The sequence below is a fragment of the Leptonotus elevatus genome, chromosome 2 (genome assembly GCF_054856555.1).
Source record: "Leptonotus elevatus isolate MCC_2025b chromosome 2, RoL_Lele_1.0, whole genome shotgun sequence".
In the NCBI taxonomy this organism is placed as follows: Eukaryota; Metazoa; Chordata; class Actinopteri; order Syngnathiformes; family Syngnathidae; genus Leptonotus; species Leptonotus elevatus.
In genome coordinates, this window is record NC_141240.1 from 19,726,513 (window position 1) to 19,747,271 (window position 20,759).

The following is a 20,759-nucleotide window of genomic DNA, read 5'->3' on the forward strand; positions in this document are numbered from 1 at the left end:
AACGATAGCGCAAAATGTCCTATTTCTGGGGGGAAATGAAAATATGGTCACCCTTGTCCATTCCATGCTGAAATTGTCGCACTTCAGGGCCAATCCACATTCCCGTCAATGAATCATGATAAGTCAACCGTCATCCCCCGTCAACGAATAGGTTTCGGGGCATGTCAGCCTCCATCCATCAGAATTCCTGGGCAGAATTTTAACCACACTACGAGCCCCGCCCTTGGGATTTTTCAAATTTTTCAAATATTGTCTATTATTTATCTATCCGCACAAAAGATAAAAATAATAATAATATGTATTTTTTAAATCAGTCAATTTTGATCATGTGCTCCGGTAATCGAAACACACGCACGCGCACGCACGCATTCTGTTCCACCATCGACCTCAAACGTCTTCCCGGGCAGAAATCACGCGTTCTCATGTGATCTAAAAAAAACAAAAAAAAAACAAGAACTTTCACTGCCAGATGTGCTATGCCGATATAGGCGGCGGTGCTGTTGAATGACTACGTCGTCAAAAAATACTTGTTTCAGAAAATCCTCTGAGGAGCCGCTTTTATACAATAATTTTTTTTTGTTGTTTGTTTGTTTTTGTTTTTTACTTTTGTTCCCCAGGACGCTTCTTTGATTGGCTACAATTCACAAAGTCGTGACTCGATAGTACTCTGCTTTCCCCCAAATCTGGACAAAAGCAGCCTGAGTATCGTTTTCTGTGTTCCTTTATACACATGGGAGAGTATAATCTTCAATCCTGATTGTTATAATTAAATACTAAATTGTATAGTAAAAATGCTTTGTCCCGTTGGAACAAATCCAACCAAAGAGCAGTAATACAGTACTTAACACCTCATGGAACTATCATTTTAAAGTCACTGATCATTTTTGTTTTAATTGCAAAAAATGACCAAACTTTTTGGAAACAATATGAGACATTTTGGTGCACAACAATCCACAAAAAGTCTGTGAAAACCTGCAGGGAATGAATTGTGGTAGAATGCACGCGGAGGTTTACAACAACAGAAAAAAAAGAAAGGCTGTTCATCAGAGCTCTTTCGAATATGTTGATCCTTCCGTGAAGCTAAAGATGGTAATTTAATGATAGTTTTCAAATATTGTTGCCAAGGTCTCATTGATTAGTCGTGAGCTTAAGCGTGCTGCGGGTTGTGTAAACTCTGCCAGGCAATCTGTGTGATAGTCGTCCATCCCTGCTTCACTTTCCTCCTTCTTTTGTTGTTCTTCCCAGTTAGTCATCAAGTCAAAGCTTTCAAAATCTATTTTTTCCACAGTTTACTTTTGGGGAATCCTGTGTGTTATGTTTGTTTTCACTTCCTCCTTATGCAATACAACGCGTTCTCCTGACTGCGGAGTGTGCGTATCTGCATGATGATAACTTACAAACATGTTCAAATATGATTGTACAAATAAAGTTTTACAGCTTTTTGTACCTCAGGATTTTTTAAAAAAATACACACAAATATTTAGTTGGAATATCATCTTGATCTTTATTAATAATATAATCAATGATTTAAAAAAAAAAAATGACATCATTATTTGAAAATGTGTTTGCTATGTAGTGTAATGGAATCTACTGTTGACGAATGACTAGATGTTAGTAATAGCAGGGTGGTCCTGAGACCAAGTTGCCAACATCAGATTCAGAAGAGACTCACAATGGAGTATTTTCTACTTTCTACTTCAAAATTAGCCCGCTTTTGAGAAAGTCGACAAACAAAACTAGTTTAGTTCTATGAATGTCAGTGCCACTGTCCAAAAGTCAGAGGTGAGTCGCGTCACACAATTTATTTATAAAGATCCTTGTCTTGTCTGTCCCGAGAAATTCTTCTCTTGCATCTACTGTCCGTTGCCTTTTTTCTTCTTTCCTAGAAACCCAAAAGATACCGGTTCATTAAAAAGAGTGTCCCTTGCACAATGCAAAAGAAAACATCCAATGCTGATAAAATCGCAAATCAAGGTAATGCTCAATTCATATTTTTCTTAAGTACGTATATTTTTTTATCGATATTTGTGTAGTTTTAGGCTGCGGCTGTTGAACTATTTAAGTTGCAATGCGTTTTCACACCACAGTCGGCCTAACCTTTGCTTTTTGTCTTGGTTTTGCCAAGGCAGGGTTTGGTGACAGAGATGGTTTGCTGGCACTCAGCATTGTACAGCGCCTTCTTCAAGGTCCCACTTCTGCTCTGGACGCCAGCATCGGGGTCACAATCGCCCCAACTTCCAAACCTGTACTTGCAGTCAGCTGGACATTGAAAACACAAAGGATTTAATCGACAAGATGTGAGAATAATTAGTTTGTAGTTTGTGCTAATTAAGGGCTATTACCTCCAAAGTTCTTTTTCCAGTTGCAGGGAACTTTGCATTTCATTTTCTTTGTCTGCTGATTACATATCCCCTCCCTGAACCCGGCACCACAGTCTCCGTTGCTAGGGACACAGTTTCCATAGCGCCAGTCGGTGCAATCTGACCCGGACTGGGAAGGTTTGATCTTCTCTGTGGATCGAGCAAAACTTGGTTAACAGGCATGCCATTAACAATATGGTCTTCTAATTCAAAGGAAAACGAGGAATATGCTGTCAACTATTGAGGGGGGAGAGAAACGCAACATAAGACGAGCAAACTGAAGCAGAGTGAACGGGACTTAGCAGCTCATGGGATTCAGAAGCAGTGAGCATTTATCAACAGTTCAATATAGCACCTCTTTTGGATTATTAAGTGATTTTACATTCCAAATATAAAACCTCAACATTATAACATTTTAGTGTTATAGTAAAAGTAACACTCTATGAATAACCCATGCTATACCAACATAGCATTTGCGGCTATCGTCGCTTATCTACAGCGCTGATGCTAGCTTAGCATCGCAAGTGTTGCTATTTAGTTGAGGTTGAGCAGCGTGTACTTTTGTGAATGCCATGTTTGGGAATCATTCTTGGTTGTGTTGCCAACTTGTCTTTGAGCAATTTAGCGAGGCATAACAGCGAGCTCATGTCAGCGCTATCCTTTTCACCATGACAATTAAAGCTCGCCATATATTAGCTTAGCATTAGTTTCAACTTCTTCTGTCTTTGAAAGAATTTACCTGTCGAAATGTCAATTAATGCTCGTGTACAGTCGCCAATGTAAACAATCTTTTGTTTTCCTCCAATTCTTGAAAATGGGTCTGTGGGGGAACCATTGTGCATTTCTACCCTACTGTTACGTAACAGTAGTTGCGTGAACTGCTGCGTTGAACACGTTTTTAACATCTTCATGGATGCTGGTTTTTATTCCACAAGCTGGGCTCTGCTCATGCCTGTTCAATCCCACAGCTCCACCACTGGTTGTCATGGTAACACAATCCATACAGTTGCCTCGGCAGTATGTGGGGGGGAGGTGCAGTCACTTGGATGACACAGGGTTGCCCTCACAAATGGGCTAATTTCAGAAAGACTAGAAATAGTGTGTGTAGAATAGATCATCCTTGTTACTCGGAACGCATGTTGCAGATGTGTTATAAATTAAGATGTCTGGTATCGGTTTTATATTGTCGGAAAATGCACAGTATGTCTCCTTTAAACTTTAAAACTCAACCTTTTTGTGTGTTGGAAGTCGATATTTTTTTGACATGAGCAAAGATGAGAGCGGTGGAGGGAAACTCATACCTTTGTTGTTTTTCCCTCCAGCGACGGCTTTGATTGTGACGAGAGCGACAAAGAGCAGCAGCAGCGTAGACTTCATCCTGTTCAAAAACACGTTACCGTCAGAAAGTCCACGTTAACATGTCAACCTGTTCAACATTCTGTCTTCTCGTAGACCAGGGGTGTCAAACTCATTTTTGTCAGGGCCCGCGTTAGTTATGATTTCCCTCCATTTTGACTGTGATCTCATATTATTACATATAGACAGGGCAAGTGATGGATTGCTGGTTTTGAAATTGGACGTCAAGGACAATCGTTTGTTCAACTACTAATCAACTTGTAATGATATTGTTTCTACATTTTGGCAGAGTTTTTAGCAAGAATCATGAAGATGAACAAGATTTGCAGATAAAATGGCGGACCAGATCTGGCGTTTGACACCTGTGTACAGTCTTTCGGACTGAGAAACATTTTCAATTAGCACGATGCTATTATGGGTTGTTAACCCTTATTGGCAATTCAGGTCAAATTTGACCCATTTTGACATTTGACAGCAATTCTTTAAACTAAACAAAACTTCATGCTGAAATTTGATGATTTTTCTGAAAGTGACCCAAAATGCACAAATGTGGTTTTGTACAGGTTGCTACAAAGTCTACACTGAGGCTGTTCCAGGTCAGATTTGAGCCTCATTTACTCCACTGTATTTTAGATTTACGACTAGTGTGTTGTTAAACCAAGGAAAATGGTGGCAATAGTGCTCATCTTGAAACGTGCCATAAATGTGTGTACTCTTATGGGAATGTGGTAATAATATTCAAGAAGAAGCTTGATAAGATTTCTTCACAGCGGAATCTTGAAACCATCAAGTAATGTACAGTATACGTGTATTTTCACAGGCACTGTTCTCACAGGGGAGTTTGCCTTTGTTAACCACCACAATTGCACCTTTGGGGTCCATGAGGGAATCTCAAAACAGTATAAAAAGGATTACACATAAATAGGACATTACAATGTTTGATCCAAAAATGTGTGATGTAAAACATAAAAGAGGAGCTGGTACCTCCGTAGCCCCCTGGTGCTCTTGGAAGGGTTAAATATTCATCAAAAAGAGGTCCAGGCACTCTGTTGGATACGACATAAAAACATATACTCTCCCCTTCTCATTGATTAAAGATTCATCATCAATTTATTTATGTCAGCCGGGCTATTCGTGTATTTCAAAAAGATCTGAAGTTGATAGTTTGAAAAAGACAATTCTTATGAGGAGGATGTTCTTCGCCCGATTCAAGATCGACCTGGAACATACTGCGCGAGCATGTAGCAATTTAGTTGTTGTCAGGTCTATCCATGGAAGGAGGTCAAGGCATTGTCGGAGCCTCCCACGAGGAAACAAGCTTGCCGTTTGCCAGGTGCGGCAAACAGATGAAAACCCATCCATCCATTTTCTATCTGTGTCACGGTCCTGGGTGAGCTGGAGCCGATCCCAGCTGACTTTGGCCAAGAAGCACGGGTACGCACTTGACTGGTCGCCAGCAATCGGATAGACATTCGCGCTCACTCTCTTCGTTGACATGGAAGTTTGTGGAATGAGTCAGTAAGCCGGAATATCTGCAGCTAACCATAATATGCTTCAAACTTCAGGTTGAGGTGAGATTCAAACCTCACCACCGGGTAAAAATACAGTGGTGCTCACTTGCGAGTTTTTTTCTAGATTTTTTTTCTTTGACTTGAGGAAAAATGTGATATATGTATATAGTGTCTGTGAGCTCAGAACCAAGTCAGTGCCCTGCATGTTCTCACTGACTGCCCCTATGACGGCTCAACCTCGACATTATGAATGTCAAATAAAAGCATCAGGGCTTTTTTTCTTCACCTGTGAGGAGCAATTCCAATTTTTTTTGTATTCTGCTTGTTGGCTTTATTAAAAAGTGAATGCAGAAACACACGCCTGCAGATGAAGCGGGCACAGACCACTGCCGATGACTTCGGGATCCACAAAGTTAATTTCACAAAGTGTGCCATATTTTCAAAATGCATCTCTGCAGAGTTCTCCCGTCTCATGAAAACACCACACCGTAAATTAGGGCCACACGAAGACTTCACCGAATCACGCCTTTTTGGTGGTTGCGCACATATTTTCAGCATGATGAGTGTGTCAGAAGCCAGGATGGGAGAATCCCTGCATATTGGAAGAACGTAAAAAAGGCGTGTAAAGAATTGACTTAAGCGCGAACGGGAGAATATGCCCCATATTTGTCATCCTTCGCAAAAAGTGACTACGGTAATATCCCTACATGTTACGGAGTCAGTTGTGAAAATCTTCTGCGTGTCTCCAGCTATACTATACCGCCTCCAGGTGGCCAAGGCACACACATCAGAAAGAGCAGCACAATGTCCATTAAATTGAAGCAAAAAAAATAAAAAATTCAAAATTTCTTTGCATTCCATTAGACATTATTCTATGTACTTATTAGCTACAATATTAAAGATTTCACTTTTCCCCTTGGAGCTGGAACGGATTAATAGCACTTTCATTCATTTCAATGGGGAAAGATTATTTGAGATACAAATTAAAACAAGCGCGGTCATGGCACGAATTAAACTCAAGACACAGTATATTTTATGAGAATAATGTGATTAGTGGTTGGTTGCGTTTGGCTTTCAGCACAAAGCTGACATCACAGAAAGAATATAAACTCTGGACTCAAATATGTGTGTCTCATTAAGTCGCCTGGTAGAGGTCGGAGGTCGACGGCTCCGGCTCCGGTTAAGTCAGTGCTGACAAATGACCCGGGGCTTGTTTATGGTTAAAGGTCAACATTGTCATGTGGTCACAAGCTCAAGACCAGAACGTGCCTGTGACATCATTAGTTTCCCCACCGCAAAGAACAGCTTTTATTTACATCATTCTAACATTAGCTACAAATGGAGCATCTGTTGTGGGAATTAAATGGACTCGGGTTAGCTGCTCTGTCAGCAGGTAGTCCAACTGTACTTTGTTCAAGGCTTCAGAAGAACTTTTTTTTATATGGGAGGACCATTGTTGTGGGTAAACACTGTTACAATAATGTTGTAATGTTGCTCTAATATGATCCAGTGATTCCCAACCACTGAGCCTCGGCACATCCACGTGCTGCGAATTAACATAATATAACATACTATAATTTGAACTAATAGATTTAACACTGAAGTCCATTTGTGAGTGAACTGAACCATCAATATACCGTAAGTACTTCGTGACCCGCAGTTGGCTGGCGACCACTCAAGGGCGTACTTTGCCTCTCGCCCAAAGTCATGTGGTATGAGCTTTAAGTTCACCTGTGACCCTAATGAGGGGGGAAAAGCATGGATGGAGTTGGCAGCAATGTACTACGAAAAAGAAAAGCGTGAGTGCAAGGTTGAAAAGAGCAACCCACTTAGCAACCATGCGGAAGCACACTAAATTGCCTCGGGGGGGTCGAACGACTGAAGCATGTGAAAAAAAGTGGTTGTGTAGAAAACAAAACAGAAGCGAGACCACCCTGCCGCATACACACACAAAATGCCTATATTAATCAATTCAACTCAAAATATACCAAAAACATCAATGCTAAAATACCTGTTTTCAAATGTATCTTACTACAACATGAGCCTTAGCACTAAATGATGATTTCATTTAGAAAACATTTGCATTTGTAAAAGCATTTGCAGCAAAGACTCTTCCTCACTTCCAGCTGAATGTAGCACCTCCCTGACATACAACTCCCTTCATCTCCGTCCAAATGTATCACTTCAACAATACTTCCTTGACACCAATTACTAATTCAGTAATGATCGAGGGCTTTGACGCCATCTTGTGGCATCCTCAATGAATAGAACTGTTCATCTACGAGCCATAAACACAAATGTGGTGTCCCTCAAGGTTCAATCTTAGGCCTTTGTTTCATTTTTTAAACATGTTGTCACTGGGTGATCTTAACAGGGAGAATTTGAAAATGGATAGATACAAAGATCATGCGGTTTTGTTTGAACTATGAGCAATATCGCCGATTTTTGTTTACCAAAAAAGACCCAAGCTATGATCATTTATTTACAGATTGGCCCTGAAATAGTCTTACCAGGGTAACAACAATGATGCTACACTTATTACAAGCCTCAACATATATTGTAAAGATTGTTGCTTTAATATGTAATTATTTGTTTTAGCAAGGGTTAGAGCTTTGTGAAAACAATACAAAGCCCCCTCTAAAAAGGTGACTACGCACAAATATTTAAAAACACACAAGGCCAAGACAAGAGTCGTGCGAGTGCTTCTCGCTCTCTTGCTTCTCTATGAATGAGGTTGAGTATTATGGGATGTTGACAGGCATGTCTGGTTTGACTCTAATCCACTCTTACGTACTTAAGTTTAAAAAATATATATATTTTTTATTATTATAATTCTTTTTGGTATGTATGTCACCAACTCTAAGTTGGTCTGTACTGACTTTAATATGGCATTAATTACAGTATTAAATGATCCCCTTTTTCGATAAAGTGGGAGTCGTGGATTTAGTTATAAAGATGATTGGGGTGGAAACATCTTCTTGAAGACCCCACATTTCTAGAGATGTTGATTATTAAATGTATTAATGTGTTCAAATTGAACTGAGTACGTTTTGTACAGACCAACCAATCAGAAGATGGAAAAAAAATATATATATATATATATATATATATATATTTTTTTTTTTTTTCAAGGGCCAGCGATCTGGCCCTGTGAGGATGAATTTGAAGTCTGATTAGTTAAATAAATAAATAAATAAATAGAGCCTAAAATATGTTCAGACCAAAAAAATTAATAAATCAAAATCACATACTGTGGAGCCAAGAGAAACACTTAAAATAAATGAATACAATTTCAAATGGTATATATTAGAATGTAGGTTGTATTTGTAATTGACCAACAGAGAATACCTGACAGTTTTTACAATTTTGGGTTTTACATTTTATGGTTGAAATTATTTCAAATTCAGAAATGTACAAAGAGCAATCACTGATTTAAAGGTAGGAAGTTTGAAAGTTAACCCTGGTCATTATTTCTTGCTCTCTTCACACAGAAAAACCTTGCAAATAATTTGAGGATGAATAGCTAACGTTTTCAATGTGTGTGAATGTGAAACATTCTTGTCAAGTATTTTGCCTCTTGCATTTCCTTTGGTCTGTCTGCTTGGCTCTCTTGTTGATGTGCTAAACGTAGCCTGTACATTTCCAAAACATCATCATTCATCTAGCTGCTGAGTAGAAAAGGAAGAGTTCTTAGATGCTGCCTTTGTGTTGCCACTGAATGCATCTTCAGAACGTTTGCATGATGTATAATGGTTTCCATGGTTATGCTGCCACTCCAAGCAAGGACTCCATTCTGTTTTTGTTGTTAATGTATGTTTGTGAGGCAGGTTTGGATATTGTTGGACTACATCCGGGACTGGTCGTCAGTCAAGTACAGTTCACATACTTCATCGAGACAAACATGAGCAAAGTCAATCAACAGGCAAGGGCCAGAAAGAAAAAAAAAACATTGGTCATCGCTGCTATTGGTTTTTTTTTAATGTAAAAACTACTTGACACGTAAAAGGGGAAAAAAGTGCTCGTATAATGGCCTACAAGTCGACACATTTTAAACAAAGGACAGACAGAAAGAGGGAGCGGGGTGGAGGGTTTTGTGAAGGGGTGGGGGGCATCGGCATATAAACACAAACAATCCTATTTTGGGAGCAGTAATATTCGAGCTACATTTTGTCAACTGCATTGATTATTCACACATCCCCAGGCCCCATCCCTGCAAATACCCACCAATGAGTCGATGATGTTCGGGGCCCAAAGTGTAAACAACAACAACAAAATGACAAAACTTGGCTCAACTTGGCTCCACTTTGAACTCAACCAGTCTTCTCAATATTTAATAAAAACTTAATATTAACTTTTTTTTTAATAAAAAAAAAAAGAAGCTTTCTCAATATACACCCTAAAAAAAAAAAATCACAGTTTTATCTTGAATCTTTAGTCTCGCTCTCTTTTTCTCTCTCGCTTAAAAGAAGACAATAGCCAGATCTTAAGAAGACAAGGAAGCACTTACTTGTGGAGCAGCTCGGACTCGAGTGGAGGTCGAGGGCGTCAACTTTCTCGTCGAGTTCTTTCTCTCTGCGATCATCAGATCACCCCCAAAGCACCCCACCTCAAACGACCCCCCCCCCCCCCCACACACACACACTACCCCTTAGGGAACCCCCTTGCCTTTGTCTACCAAACCAGTTCATTCTGGTTGCATTAGCTGCATTCAGACCCCCTGTCGGCCCACCCCGCACACAAACACACTCAACCTGTGATACTCTACAGAAGCAACAAGAGGCCATAAAGTGTAACTTTGCTTTGTGCGCGTGTGAGTGAGTGTGGGCTTCTAAACAAGTTCACCCGCCGGAAAAAAAACTCTAATGAGAACAACTCTCCTGAAAGGCACACTTTATCTTCACGGTGATGAAGAAATACATTGAAGACGATCACTTGGTCTCTGCAGTTATGAGCAAATGTGCGCTGTATGAAGACTGATTCATTTGCCTTTGGCATAACGAGGACATGGACAACCCCCCCCCCCCCCCGCCCTCTATTTTCCATTTTTTTAAATAACAGCTTGACAATAATGTGGATGCTTTAGTGGCATATAATAAGGACAATAGCATCTCTGTTGTTACCATGGCAACCATGGATCACCCACTTTTGTCTTCTATTGTATTAGTGACGCTAGTTGTGGTGGTGGTGGGTGCGTCACAAATGTGCAAGTCATAAATAAGTCAAGTCTTAACCTTCAAGGTTTATTTCAAGCACGTCCCAAGTTATTGGGGGGATATTTAAATTAAATCATTAGAAAGTCTTAAATCAAGTTGCATAATCGTACTCTAACTCAGTAACAACACATACCGTACAGTATTTACACTACTGTTCATTTTAACCCGCCGTTTTTCAATTTAATCTCTAGTTTTAGTCCCGTTTTACTTAGTCCATTTAGAAATCTAGCATTTTAGTCTTTATTTTAGTGCAAGACAACGTAATTTTATTCATCTAGTTTTAGTCAACAAAAACATGTTTTAGTCAGGACAATAATTTTTACCCCTGTTGATTTTTTTCTCAGCAGATAATGTTGAAAATATCGGCTCGAAAACTATTTCACGTCAAAATTTCTCTCATCTTTTTGATGAAAAACAACTTGACACACAATTGCAGTGGCTACTATAGTCTCCATGCTATGAGCTAGTAAATTAGCCAGCATTAGTTAGCGGGCGGATTAACATTATTGTTGGAACGTTATTAATTTTAAATTCAATATATATTATAATTTCCTTTTTTTTTTTAACCTTTCACCATGAGTCCACCTACTGTCTGTCCCATGTTTCTGTAGGCTATGTTGCACCTGCTAGCTGCAGATTTGAAAGCGGGGGTGTCACTGTGTGTCACATGACAATGTCACAGTGATAGATTAGCAGAGACAAGATTTCATGTATTTCCATCTCATTTTTGTTCATGAACTAAAATGTCCATAGATTTTAGTCCAGTTTTTATTAAGTGAAGTACATTTTTGTCTCCTCTTCATTAGTCGACAAAAATGCATACTGTTGGTCCCATTTATTGTTTATTAATGAGAGTTTTAGTCTAGTCTAGTCGAGTTTTAGTCCCGTGAAAAATGTGCAATGACCAAGTTATTTTTGTTTAGTTTTCTTTGATGAAATTAATACAAATGTACACATTACACACTTTGAATTCAGTATCTGCACTTGCATTACATTAGGTAGCTGTACTGACACTTTAGTAAATGGTCCCAAAGCACTTTCTGAATTGTGTATTGCTTTATTGTAATCTCAATTTAACACATAACCTATGAAGTTTGGTAAATGTTTGACCAGCTATCATTGACCAGCGATTGTAATTGACATGTATTTGTGGGTTTTACAGGGACAGATGAAGTTAGATGTTGCAACCAGCTCTTTCCCCCAATGTTAAAAGCATAATCCTTTAATCCAAATTAAATAGTCTTCAGCGCACCCTCCAAGATATTTGCTTCATGAGGTGTCCTGAGGACTCCGCTTCATATCACACTGGTGGCTTGTCAAGTTTGTGTGCGGGACACAAAAAAAAACGTCTTTTCTTTCCAAAACAAAAGGCACATTTGCTTGAAAATGTTGATTTTCAAATGTGATTCAAGTTACATCATCTTCTATGTTAGGGTGTGTCCGCCTTGAAAACTAGCTCAGCAGGTGATGAAATGAGACTCCATCCCTCCTTCTCCTTTTTAGCCTTTAGGCTTTACCCTATTCAGGGCTTGCCACAGCAAATCTCTTCTTGTCCTCTGCAAGTCTTCCCTCCCCACAGCAACAAATCTTCTCTTTGCCGCTCCATTGCTATCATCAACCATCCAGTGTCTCTCTTCTGCACGTCCAAACCATCTCAACCTGACCTCTTTGTTTGTCTCCAAACCTTCCATTTCTGTTTCGTTCCTCTGACGAGCTCAGTCCACATCCTGTCTGTCTGTCCTACGCTTTAAACCTCACCATTCCACGAGCCTCCCTCTTTCAGATCACTCCTGTCTGATCTCATGTGTCAAACTGTCCGTCAGCAGAGGAAACAGGAAGTGGCTCAGAGTCAAATACTTGATGCAGTCGCACCACCATTGTGGCAACCTGTGAAACTCTGCTGGAAAAATAATGCTGGCCATACAAACTATTGATAGCGGTATAGACGTTGACTGTGCTGTGTTATTTTGAGGAGAGGATAAACTGCTTTACAAGCTGTGCACTGATTAATTTACATTCTTCAGTGTCGTCTCATGAAAACACAATATTCACAAACACACGAAGGATGTGCTCACTTTTGTGAGATACTGGAGGCATACATCCAGAAATGCAGCATTTGGACCTGCTGCCTTATAGATTTACATACAGTATGCCGTTTTCTCCAGCCTAATGATGGCGTCCTTGCCTTGCATTGAGCTCTCCTGACTTGTATTTCGTAAGGTAAATGCCATCCAAACTGCTTCCAAATGCCAACTCAATACCTGATGTTCTTTCCAGACTTTTATCTGCCAAATTTGACTTGAAGTAACAATGGAATGGATCGCACCTGGAGGATGAACTTCTTGTGAATCAAGTTTCCGAACAGTTTTGAGACACACAAAATACACGCACGTTTCACAAAATGACTGTAAAGTAACCCCCATATGGGGCGGGCCATCTCTTAAGTAATATCAATTGCAATTACTGTGGTTAAATGAACTCGCTAACTAATGTTGTGACAATGTAGTGATGTGGACAGGAGATTAAATTAAATTAAAACAAAGCTATTTAAAAGGAGGGTCCAAAGTTTTCACTCAGAAATAAACACTTGATTTTGTCATCAACCACCCCCAGCGTGTATTTGGCCATTTTGTTGTGTTTTGCCATAAGAGGGACGGAAAGTCAATGTTTACCCCTCCAGCCAATCACAGGGCGGAAGGGGGGGGGGGGGGGGGTGTCGCTGAAGGCAGGTGCAATGTTGACGAAAAGAGTAAAAACTTGAGAAATTTTGACCTCCTTTCTCACTGACATCTTCTACAGAATGTCATATAAAAATGAATAGGAGGACTTCCTTTTGATTTAGAATAATATCTGACTGTGAAAAGCTCATCCGTTTGGAACCTTTTTTTTTATTCTTTTTTTTTTTTTTTACAGATATGGCAACAGTGGAGCAGGAATTGAAACCACTGGAAAATGTTTATTACCTCATGACATGGAATTTTAAAAACTACATTACAACAGCAAACAAAAAATTTCACAACCAGTGTATCAACTTAATTGTAAGATATAATTGGCAAATATAAATAAAGTAAATAATCTTGCAAGTTAAATATGCTAACATCAAATGCTAAAGTTTCTAAAATGATTCTTATCTTGTTTTTTTTGGTATGTAAATATTTGGCTAGCTGTTGTGCAAGCAACTTGTAAAATAATTTACTACGCACACTTTTGTAAAAAAAACAAAAACAAAAGGCAACAAAAAAATACAACTAGAATAGCAACACGCTTGCTAAAAGCTTCTAGTTTCGTCATCTGGAGGGAAAACTTTGGGTCCAAACAGAAAAAGTAATATTCAAATGAATGGCCCCTTCATGGCAAAGTCTATTTTGGTAAATCAAAATGTAAAAAGTAAAGTAAAAAAAAAAAAAAAAAAAGTCGCAGATATTTGTAGCTATTTCAAATGTTTTCCACACACCGTTTATGATCTATTGAGACAACAGGAAATCAAATGTCCTGAGTTGTTTCTTGATAAATATGTTTACTTGTCCTCATCGTGGTGACTTTTGGCACAGCTCCACTCTCACTTGGCAGCTTCTTGCACTTTGGTTGTGAAGATGCTTACACGGCCGTTTCTTGGTCCTCCCTCTGGATCATCTGATAGTGCTGCCGGTTCTCCAGGTAAGCTGCCAGATCAGCATCCTGAGCCTTCTCGGCCCGGTTCTTTGGGGTGTCACCCTGACAAGAGAGAAAGATGTCTTTAGTTTTTAATAGAAAATATGTGTACTTTTCTATTTAATTTTTAATAATAATATTTTGCCTCATTTTGGATTTGTCTCGTGTATGATTGGTGCAATCCAACTAAACTTGCCTTGCTTTTACACTCTCCAGCAGTGACTGCACGCATTAGACTGCAAAGAATCAAATCCGCACCGAAATGCAGGCAAGGGAGAGATGTCATAAGATGAAATGCCCCTGAGCAGTTTGGGGGTTCGATGTCTTGCTCTCGGGACCCTTGACAGTGTTCAGGCAGACTAGCAGCCAGTCAACAACTTCCAGGTCTTTTCTTGTTTTGCTGCAGCATTCAAACCTTTGACCGCCGGCCAGAGGAATAGCGCTGTTATCTGTCTCAGAATTTTTTGATTTTTTTTTGGGTTCGATCAGATTTGACGTCAGAATTTTTCCTTCCACTAATATTAAACAGAATATTGTGTTGTATTGCTATAAACATTAGAGTCTCTTCTTTCATCAGGAAAAAAAAAATTGTATCTGTTTCCGTTTTGCAGCAATTAGCATTAGAATATAGCTTCATTTCCTCATTGTTCACAAACCTGTTGAAAACACTGGGGAAAAGAGCTTCTTGCAACATGGCCCTGGTTGAGCTCTTATACTCTGCTGCCACCTGTTGGCCTTTTTTTTGTAATAACTACCATTGCTTTCTGTATGCTCTAGCGTAAAATAAAATAAAATAAAACGTTTTAAAAAATAAATATGTTTTTGGGACCATGGCAATATTTAAAATAGAACGCTTTTATACGTGTTTGGGAGCAAATGAGTTAAATAAAGTTCAGTGTATTATGATGCTGTTTTTCTCAACCAACCTGCATGTCGGTTTTCATCAGCGAGGCTCCTGCTTCTACCAGATAATGGCAGATACTCCTGTGACACAATGACGCAGCCCGATGAAGAACAGTTTCGCCGCTGTTGAAAAACAGAAGCAGCATTAGATCCAGAGAAATATGGCTTTTGTCTTGGTGCCTGTTGATGTCTGTCAGTCTAGCTGTACAGTGGTACGCTACGAATTGTCGCTTGGTCAGTTTTCTGCTTTTATATGTATAATACACAATTCAGTGCCATTTTTCTTTATAAAAAAAAAGAAGAAAATTAAATGATAAATATATATATATATATATATATATATATATATATATATAGTACAAAATATCTGCAAGGTTCTACTGTCGAGATCATATATTTGACACATTTAATAAGATTAAAGACAAACATGAACAAACTCACTGTACGTGTTCCGTCATATCAATGAGTTCATTTGGAGCTGCAAAATCAAACAGATAGTAAATGAGTGGACTTCGTGCGGTCATGTGACTCGACGGCGGCATATGAACACAATTACCGTTGTCAAGGATGAAGCGGACCATCTCCTTGTTTCCCGCACTGACGGCATGGTGCAGCAGGCTGCAGCCTGATTGGTCAACACATGTGAGGTCACATCCTTTCTTATGCAGCTCCTGCAGCTGTTTTCACCCCATACAAAAAAAATGCATTTGATTGAGTTTCACAATAGAAAAAAAACGATTTCAGTTCCATAGAAGAACATCAACATGATCAAATTTTACACACAGAGACTCACCTCCTTCATACTGTTGGTCTTTACACACTGCATCAACAGCTCTGAAAAGACGCCAAAGACTTACATTAAAAGACATTTCCAAACCCTGAGAAATCTGACCTTTAGTGTAAACAATGGTATCTTGTATAAGAGTTATGATTAATTTACACAAATGCAATAACATAAAATAAAATTAAATTAAAATAAATGTTGGTTTGCTTAAGCATCAAGTTGTTTTGATTGTTTCCTGGACCTTCCTTTTGCATGTAAACCTTTCCAACGCAAAGTTGCACTTGGGTGACATACTGACCTTGCTTACAGCACTGTCACGCAGTGCTGACACTGGTGCAAACACAATACGTGGGGTGAGGGTTCTACTAATATTGGAGACCCCTAGAGCACCTCTGGTCTAATTAAAATAAGTCATCATGCCTGTCATATTGGCACAGGCACAACAGTTCACAGTTTCTGTGGTAAAAACGGAACTGGTGGAATATAAACACAAAGAGCGCTTTAAGGTAATAAAACGTTGTCCAACTGTAGAAGGGTATATCTAATTGAATTCAAAGTGGGAAAAAACAACATCACGGTTTGTCTGTGTATCGCTGAAGCAAAGCACTGAGATGAATGTTCATTAGGTTGACCTCAATCCTTGCTCTCACCGCCCCTCACTCTTAAAAGCACAGACCTAATCCAGTTATGTGAGGCAGAGAAAGAGAGAGAGAGAGAAAGAGAGAGAGAGAGAGAAAGAGAGAGAGAGAAAAAGAGAGAGAGAGAGATGACAAAAAAAATCTTTAAGAGCTTTCGTGGCTGGAAGGCAAATCAAGATCAACACACATACAGTTGCAAAAAAAAAAAAAAAAACACTGGAATTGCCTGGATTGATTGGTCATAAATCGGACCTAATCTTCATTTAAATCACGATAACTAAAACAATAAAACTAAAAACTGTCTGCTTTAACTGAAACCACACACACTATGACCATATGTTTCCATGTTTTATTGGACACAAACATTCACAGTGCGAGGTAGCAATGTAATTGAACCTTGGTATTTAGTTAGCGGTTGAGCCTCGTCTGGCAGTAATAACCTCAAACAAAGCTTTTGTGTAATTGCAGGTGAGACCTGCACAACAGTCAAGAGGGATTTTGGACCATTACTCGCTATAAAAGTTTCTACGGCATCAGGGTTGAGAGCAAGCACCTTAGCTTTCCGAAGGTGGACTAATTAGACTGAAGTTCACGATCCCTTTCTTATTGGTGTGAGGGAAGTGTGAAAACATTTGTCGGCGATAAGACTGATAGAGCATGAGGCTAATATAAAATAAATATAGTGCACCATAAGCTTACCAGTGACGCGTGGTGAGGTTCATGGATGGTGAAGTACTGATATTACAGTCAGATTTACAAATTTATGAGGCAAACAATGGTTCATTTGCCATTAAATTAACAGCCAGTAAAAAAGGATTCTTTGTCAGTAATTTACAAAGAGCATGATAGCCAATGCAATTTCTTATTTAAAAAGCTACATTAATTTCTGGACTACAAGGCGCACCTGACTATAAGCCGTGCTAGCTAAATTGGGGGAATACTCGAGTTTGTTACACATATAAGACACACCCGACTGTAAGCCGCAGGTGTTTTTAATGGTACCGCGTCGGGTTCCCGCTACTTTCTTTTCCATAATGATGGCGCAAATTGTCTCGCTCTGTCTCTACTACTGTATTTGGGCTCACTTGGTTTGCTCTGCCTGTCACTCTTGCGCTTTCTTTATAGTGCGCTCCCTTGTGATCGGATGGATAAGCCGCACCTTTGTATTAGCCGCAGGGTCGAACGCCAGTGAAAAAAGTAGCGGCTTGGAGTCCAGAAATTACTAAGCTCGTTATATGACTACATGTGCCAAAATATTTTTTTTAATTTAGGCTTATAATGGAAAAAAATTGAAGCTATTTTACTATAATGCTCACATAATTTAACTACAGTCTGTTCAACAAAAGATTGACAGACACTGTTTGTAGCTGACACAGTGAGTGCAAACTGGAGAAACTTTCGCCTCTGGTACAGACTGAATTAAATCATTTTTGGCAAAAAGCTGTGAAGCTGTCAAGGAGTTGTGCATTCATTCCCTCACCGTATGTAAGCTAAACAGTCCAATGAGATCAGCCTTTAGTCTGACAACGTCAAAGAGCAAACTTGCTACACCGAATAATGGCACCAATGTGAGCTCTCATACAATACCTTCATTATACGCAGCTGTCACAGTACACAGTGTGGGGACAGAATGCTGTCTGCCTCACCTTGTTTTAGCTGTGGTTGGATGCAATCAGCAAAAGCTAAAAATCTAACATGCAAATATTAAACATATTAGCTTGAATATGTCAAATGTGAATGGATATTAAAAGTGTCTGAAAACATCATATTGGAGAAGTGAAGAACAAACACACTCCAATAATTTGCTCTGGTAATAGTACAGCCATTTGACGAATAGATGTTACTATACTATTTCTGCTTTTTGTTAGGGATTGCGCAATCTGAGGTGAGGCTGGCTTCTTGCTGCCTCACTTCCCATCTTGCCCATGTATTTAAACCGGAAATGTGTAAATTTAGCAATTTTAACAATGAAATCATGGCAATTTTTCGATTAAAAAAAGAATAGAAAGCTGACTAGAGAAAAAAAAATGCAAAATAATTTTATGTAGGCATTATTTATTTATTTGTACTCTTCCACTGTAGGTGAGACATTGCCTCCCCTGACCACACATGCCTAAAAGCTTACTTGTTTTGTTGTTTTTTTGGGGCCAAAAATTAGAACGCGCATGATTGAAATGCTGTTTTTGGATTTTTTGCAATGCTGAGGAACATTGGCTGGTAAACGTTAAATTATATACATGGTAGTACATTGAGTATCTGTAATTTAATTAAATCATGGAAATATAGCACAAGTCAAAACATTTAAAAAAATATTATAATATAAAAATATTATATTATTATTATATGAAAATTGGTGATCAAATTGTAGCTCTTTTAATGGTTATCATATTGAATCAAGAGGCAACAAGCGATTTACACCCGTATGACATAGTCACCTGGTTTTAGTTTTCTACTTGCACAAGCATTATTTCCTCTTTATTTCCCTCATTATTTCCTACTTGTATGTATTTGATTATGTAATATAAGTAAAGTAACGGGTAAGTGCAGCACACCGACTTGCCTTGCATGCTTACTTGCCTAGTGGGGAGTAAGTCTGTTAAGATTTTCTGGAGCACTATACAAACTATACTTGTGTCTCACTAAGAGAAATGCCAATAAGTGTATCAAAGGCTAGGTAGGTACATAGAAGAGAGTAAAAGAGCAGTATGCAGTGCTTACACAAACCACTTTTCATTTGACCTTCCTCACTGCAGCTTTGTATTGGGATGCTCAGTGTGTGTGTGTGTGGCTGAAGTGAGCCTTATATTGACTGAAACACACTAAAATAAGCTTAACATAAGCATGACGTTTGAAGACTGTTGTAACCATATATTTAATTAGTTTAATTAGGCTTTTGTTTTGATGAAATTATACGCGTTGGCGGAACATTTTAGTTTAAAAATGCAATGTTTAATTCTCTTTCATGTACCAGCTTTACAGTAAGTTTAAAGTAAGCACACTTCACCTCTTATTTGGAGAATTGTAAGTCAGTATCTTCATTTTCTCAAACTGATGTTTATAATATTACCCCATTTTTTGACAGTGAAAGAGTGAGAACAAGATCTAAGGAATATTTAGAAAGTGTGTGTGTGTGCGTGTATAGCATAGCAAAAATGATGTGGGCTCTACATTGTGGATTTTCACCTATTGCAGGTGGTTCTGGAACATATCCCACAAGATAAACGAGGAATAGAAGATCTGCGCCTAAGCACGCACACAAGCACATGCTCACATACACACAAACACTCACACGTCACATGCTCCACTGAACTATTCCGTTTGATGCAACCTCCCTGACCTTATGGGATCTGTCAGTGTGTGTCAAAAACTAGCAAACATGAGAACGTTCAAAAAGACAATGTGCGCTGAATAGCAATAGTTCAACAGTGGAAGGGCTTTTCATAATCACAATTGAGCTTACCTGAAGCTTCAATTTGCTTATATAACAACTTGGACTAATTGGGGTTTTAGAAACTGAAAGTGGATTACAGAAACCCCTTGGAATCATAATAATAAGTCCCCTACTATTATCCGATTGGATGTTCCCTGGTCGTCTGACAATATCTTGACGTGATTTTTGCATCATTGATTTTCTGCCCGTAAGCTCAGTCTTGTAGAAAGAGTACCATATTAAGACCAAAAAAAAAAAAACTTGAGCAGAGCCCAAAAGCGTCTTCATTAAAAAAAAAATTCTAATTAAAATCAACCCTGAGATAAAACACAAGGAATACCTTAATTGGCAGGATAACAAATGTAAGGATTAGCTCACAAGATTTTGATATTGAAGCTACTCAGTGATAGAAAAACTGCGGCAGTTGAGGATGTGTACAGTAATCATGCAGGGCAGGCTACTTTACAGTACAGCAACCAGCGAAACAAATTGCATGCAAAGTGAGAGAAAACAGTGGATAAGAGTGGAGAATCTCGTCACAAAACCTCTCTTGCTTTTCTTTTTTACCCGCTCTGAGCTGTCAAGACTGCCAAAATGCATGTCATGTGCAACATAAATGAACCCCAATTGTGTTAGTGTGTGTATCTGCGTGCACGCGTGCACTACCTTTTTCTTCTTCTCCTCCTGCATCACTTGACTTTTGACCCGTTTCATGTCTGGAGAGAGACCATCACAAACAAACATATGTACGTGCGTCACGGTCTATGCTTGATCCCTGCATATTTACACCATCAAAATCAATATGCATCCTCACAAAGAAAAACCCTGGAGGTTGATGAAATCAATTGAAAGCGTATAATCCAACAATAACATGCAGCACTCCACCTATCGTATGCTGTATTGCTCAAATTCA

General features: G+C 39.0%; 2 protein-coding genes across 2 annotated transcripts in view; both read right to left on the reverse strand.

The window, feature by feature from the left end:
* Nucleotides 1-1,479: 1,479 nt before the first annotated feature.
* On the reverse strand, nt 1,480-9,837 carry LOC147178725 (midkine-A-like). Its single transcript, XM_086067693.1, has 5 exons — nt 9,735-9,837; nt 3,662-3,738; nt 2,343-2,510; nt 2,098-2,259; nt 1,480-1,882 (listed from the first exon to the last, which is right to left on the reverse strand). Exons 2-5 carry the CDS (start codon nt 3,735-3,737, stop codon nt 1,854-1,856), a joined length of 435 nt encoding a protein of 144 aa, XP_085923819.1. The 5' UTR covers nt 3,738; nt 9,735-9,837; the 3' UTR covers nt 1,480-1,853.
* A 3,539-nt stretch (nt 9,838-13,376) lies between these two features.
* LOC147178726 (diacylglycerol kinase zeta-like) overlaps nt 13,377-20,759 on the reverse strand; it is a 72,371-nt gene continuing 64,988 nt past the window's right edge. Inside the window, 6 exon segments of the mRNA XM_086067661.1 lie at nt 13,377-14,154; nt 15,018-15,117; nt 15,436-15,472; nt 15,551-15,671; nt 15,788-15,828; nt 20,513-20,562. Coding sequence (XP_085923787.1) covers nt 14,038-14,154; nt 15,018-15,117; nt 15,436-15,472; nt 15,551-15,671; nt 15,788-15,828; nt 20,513-20,562 — 466 coding nt within the window. The 3' untranslated portion in view covers nt 13,377-14,037.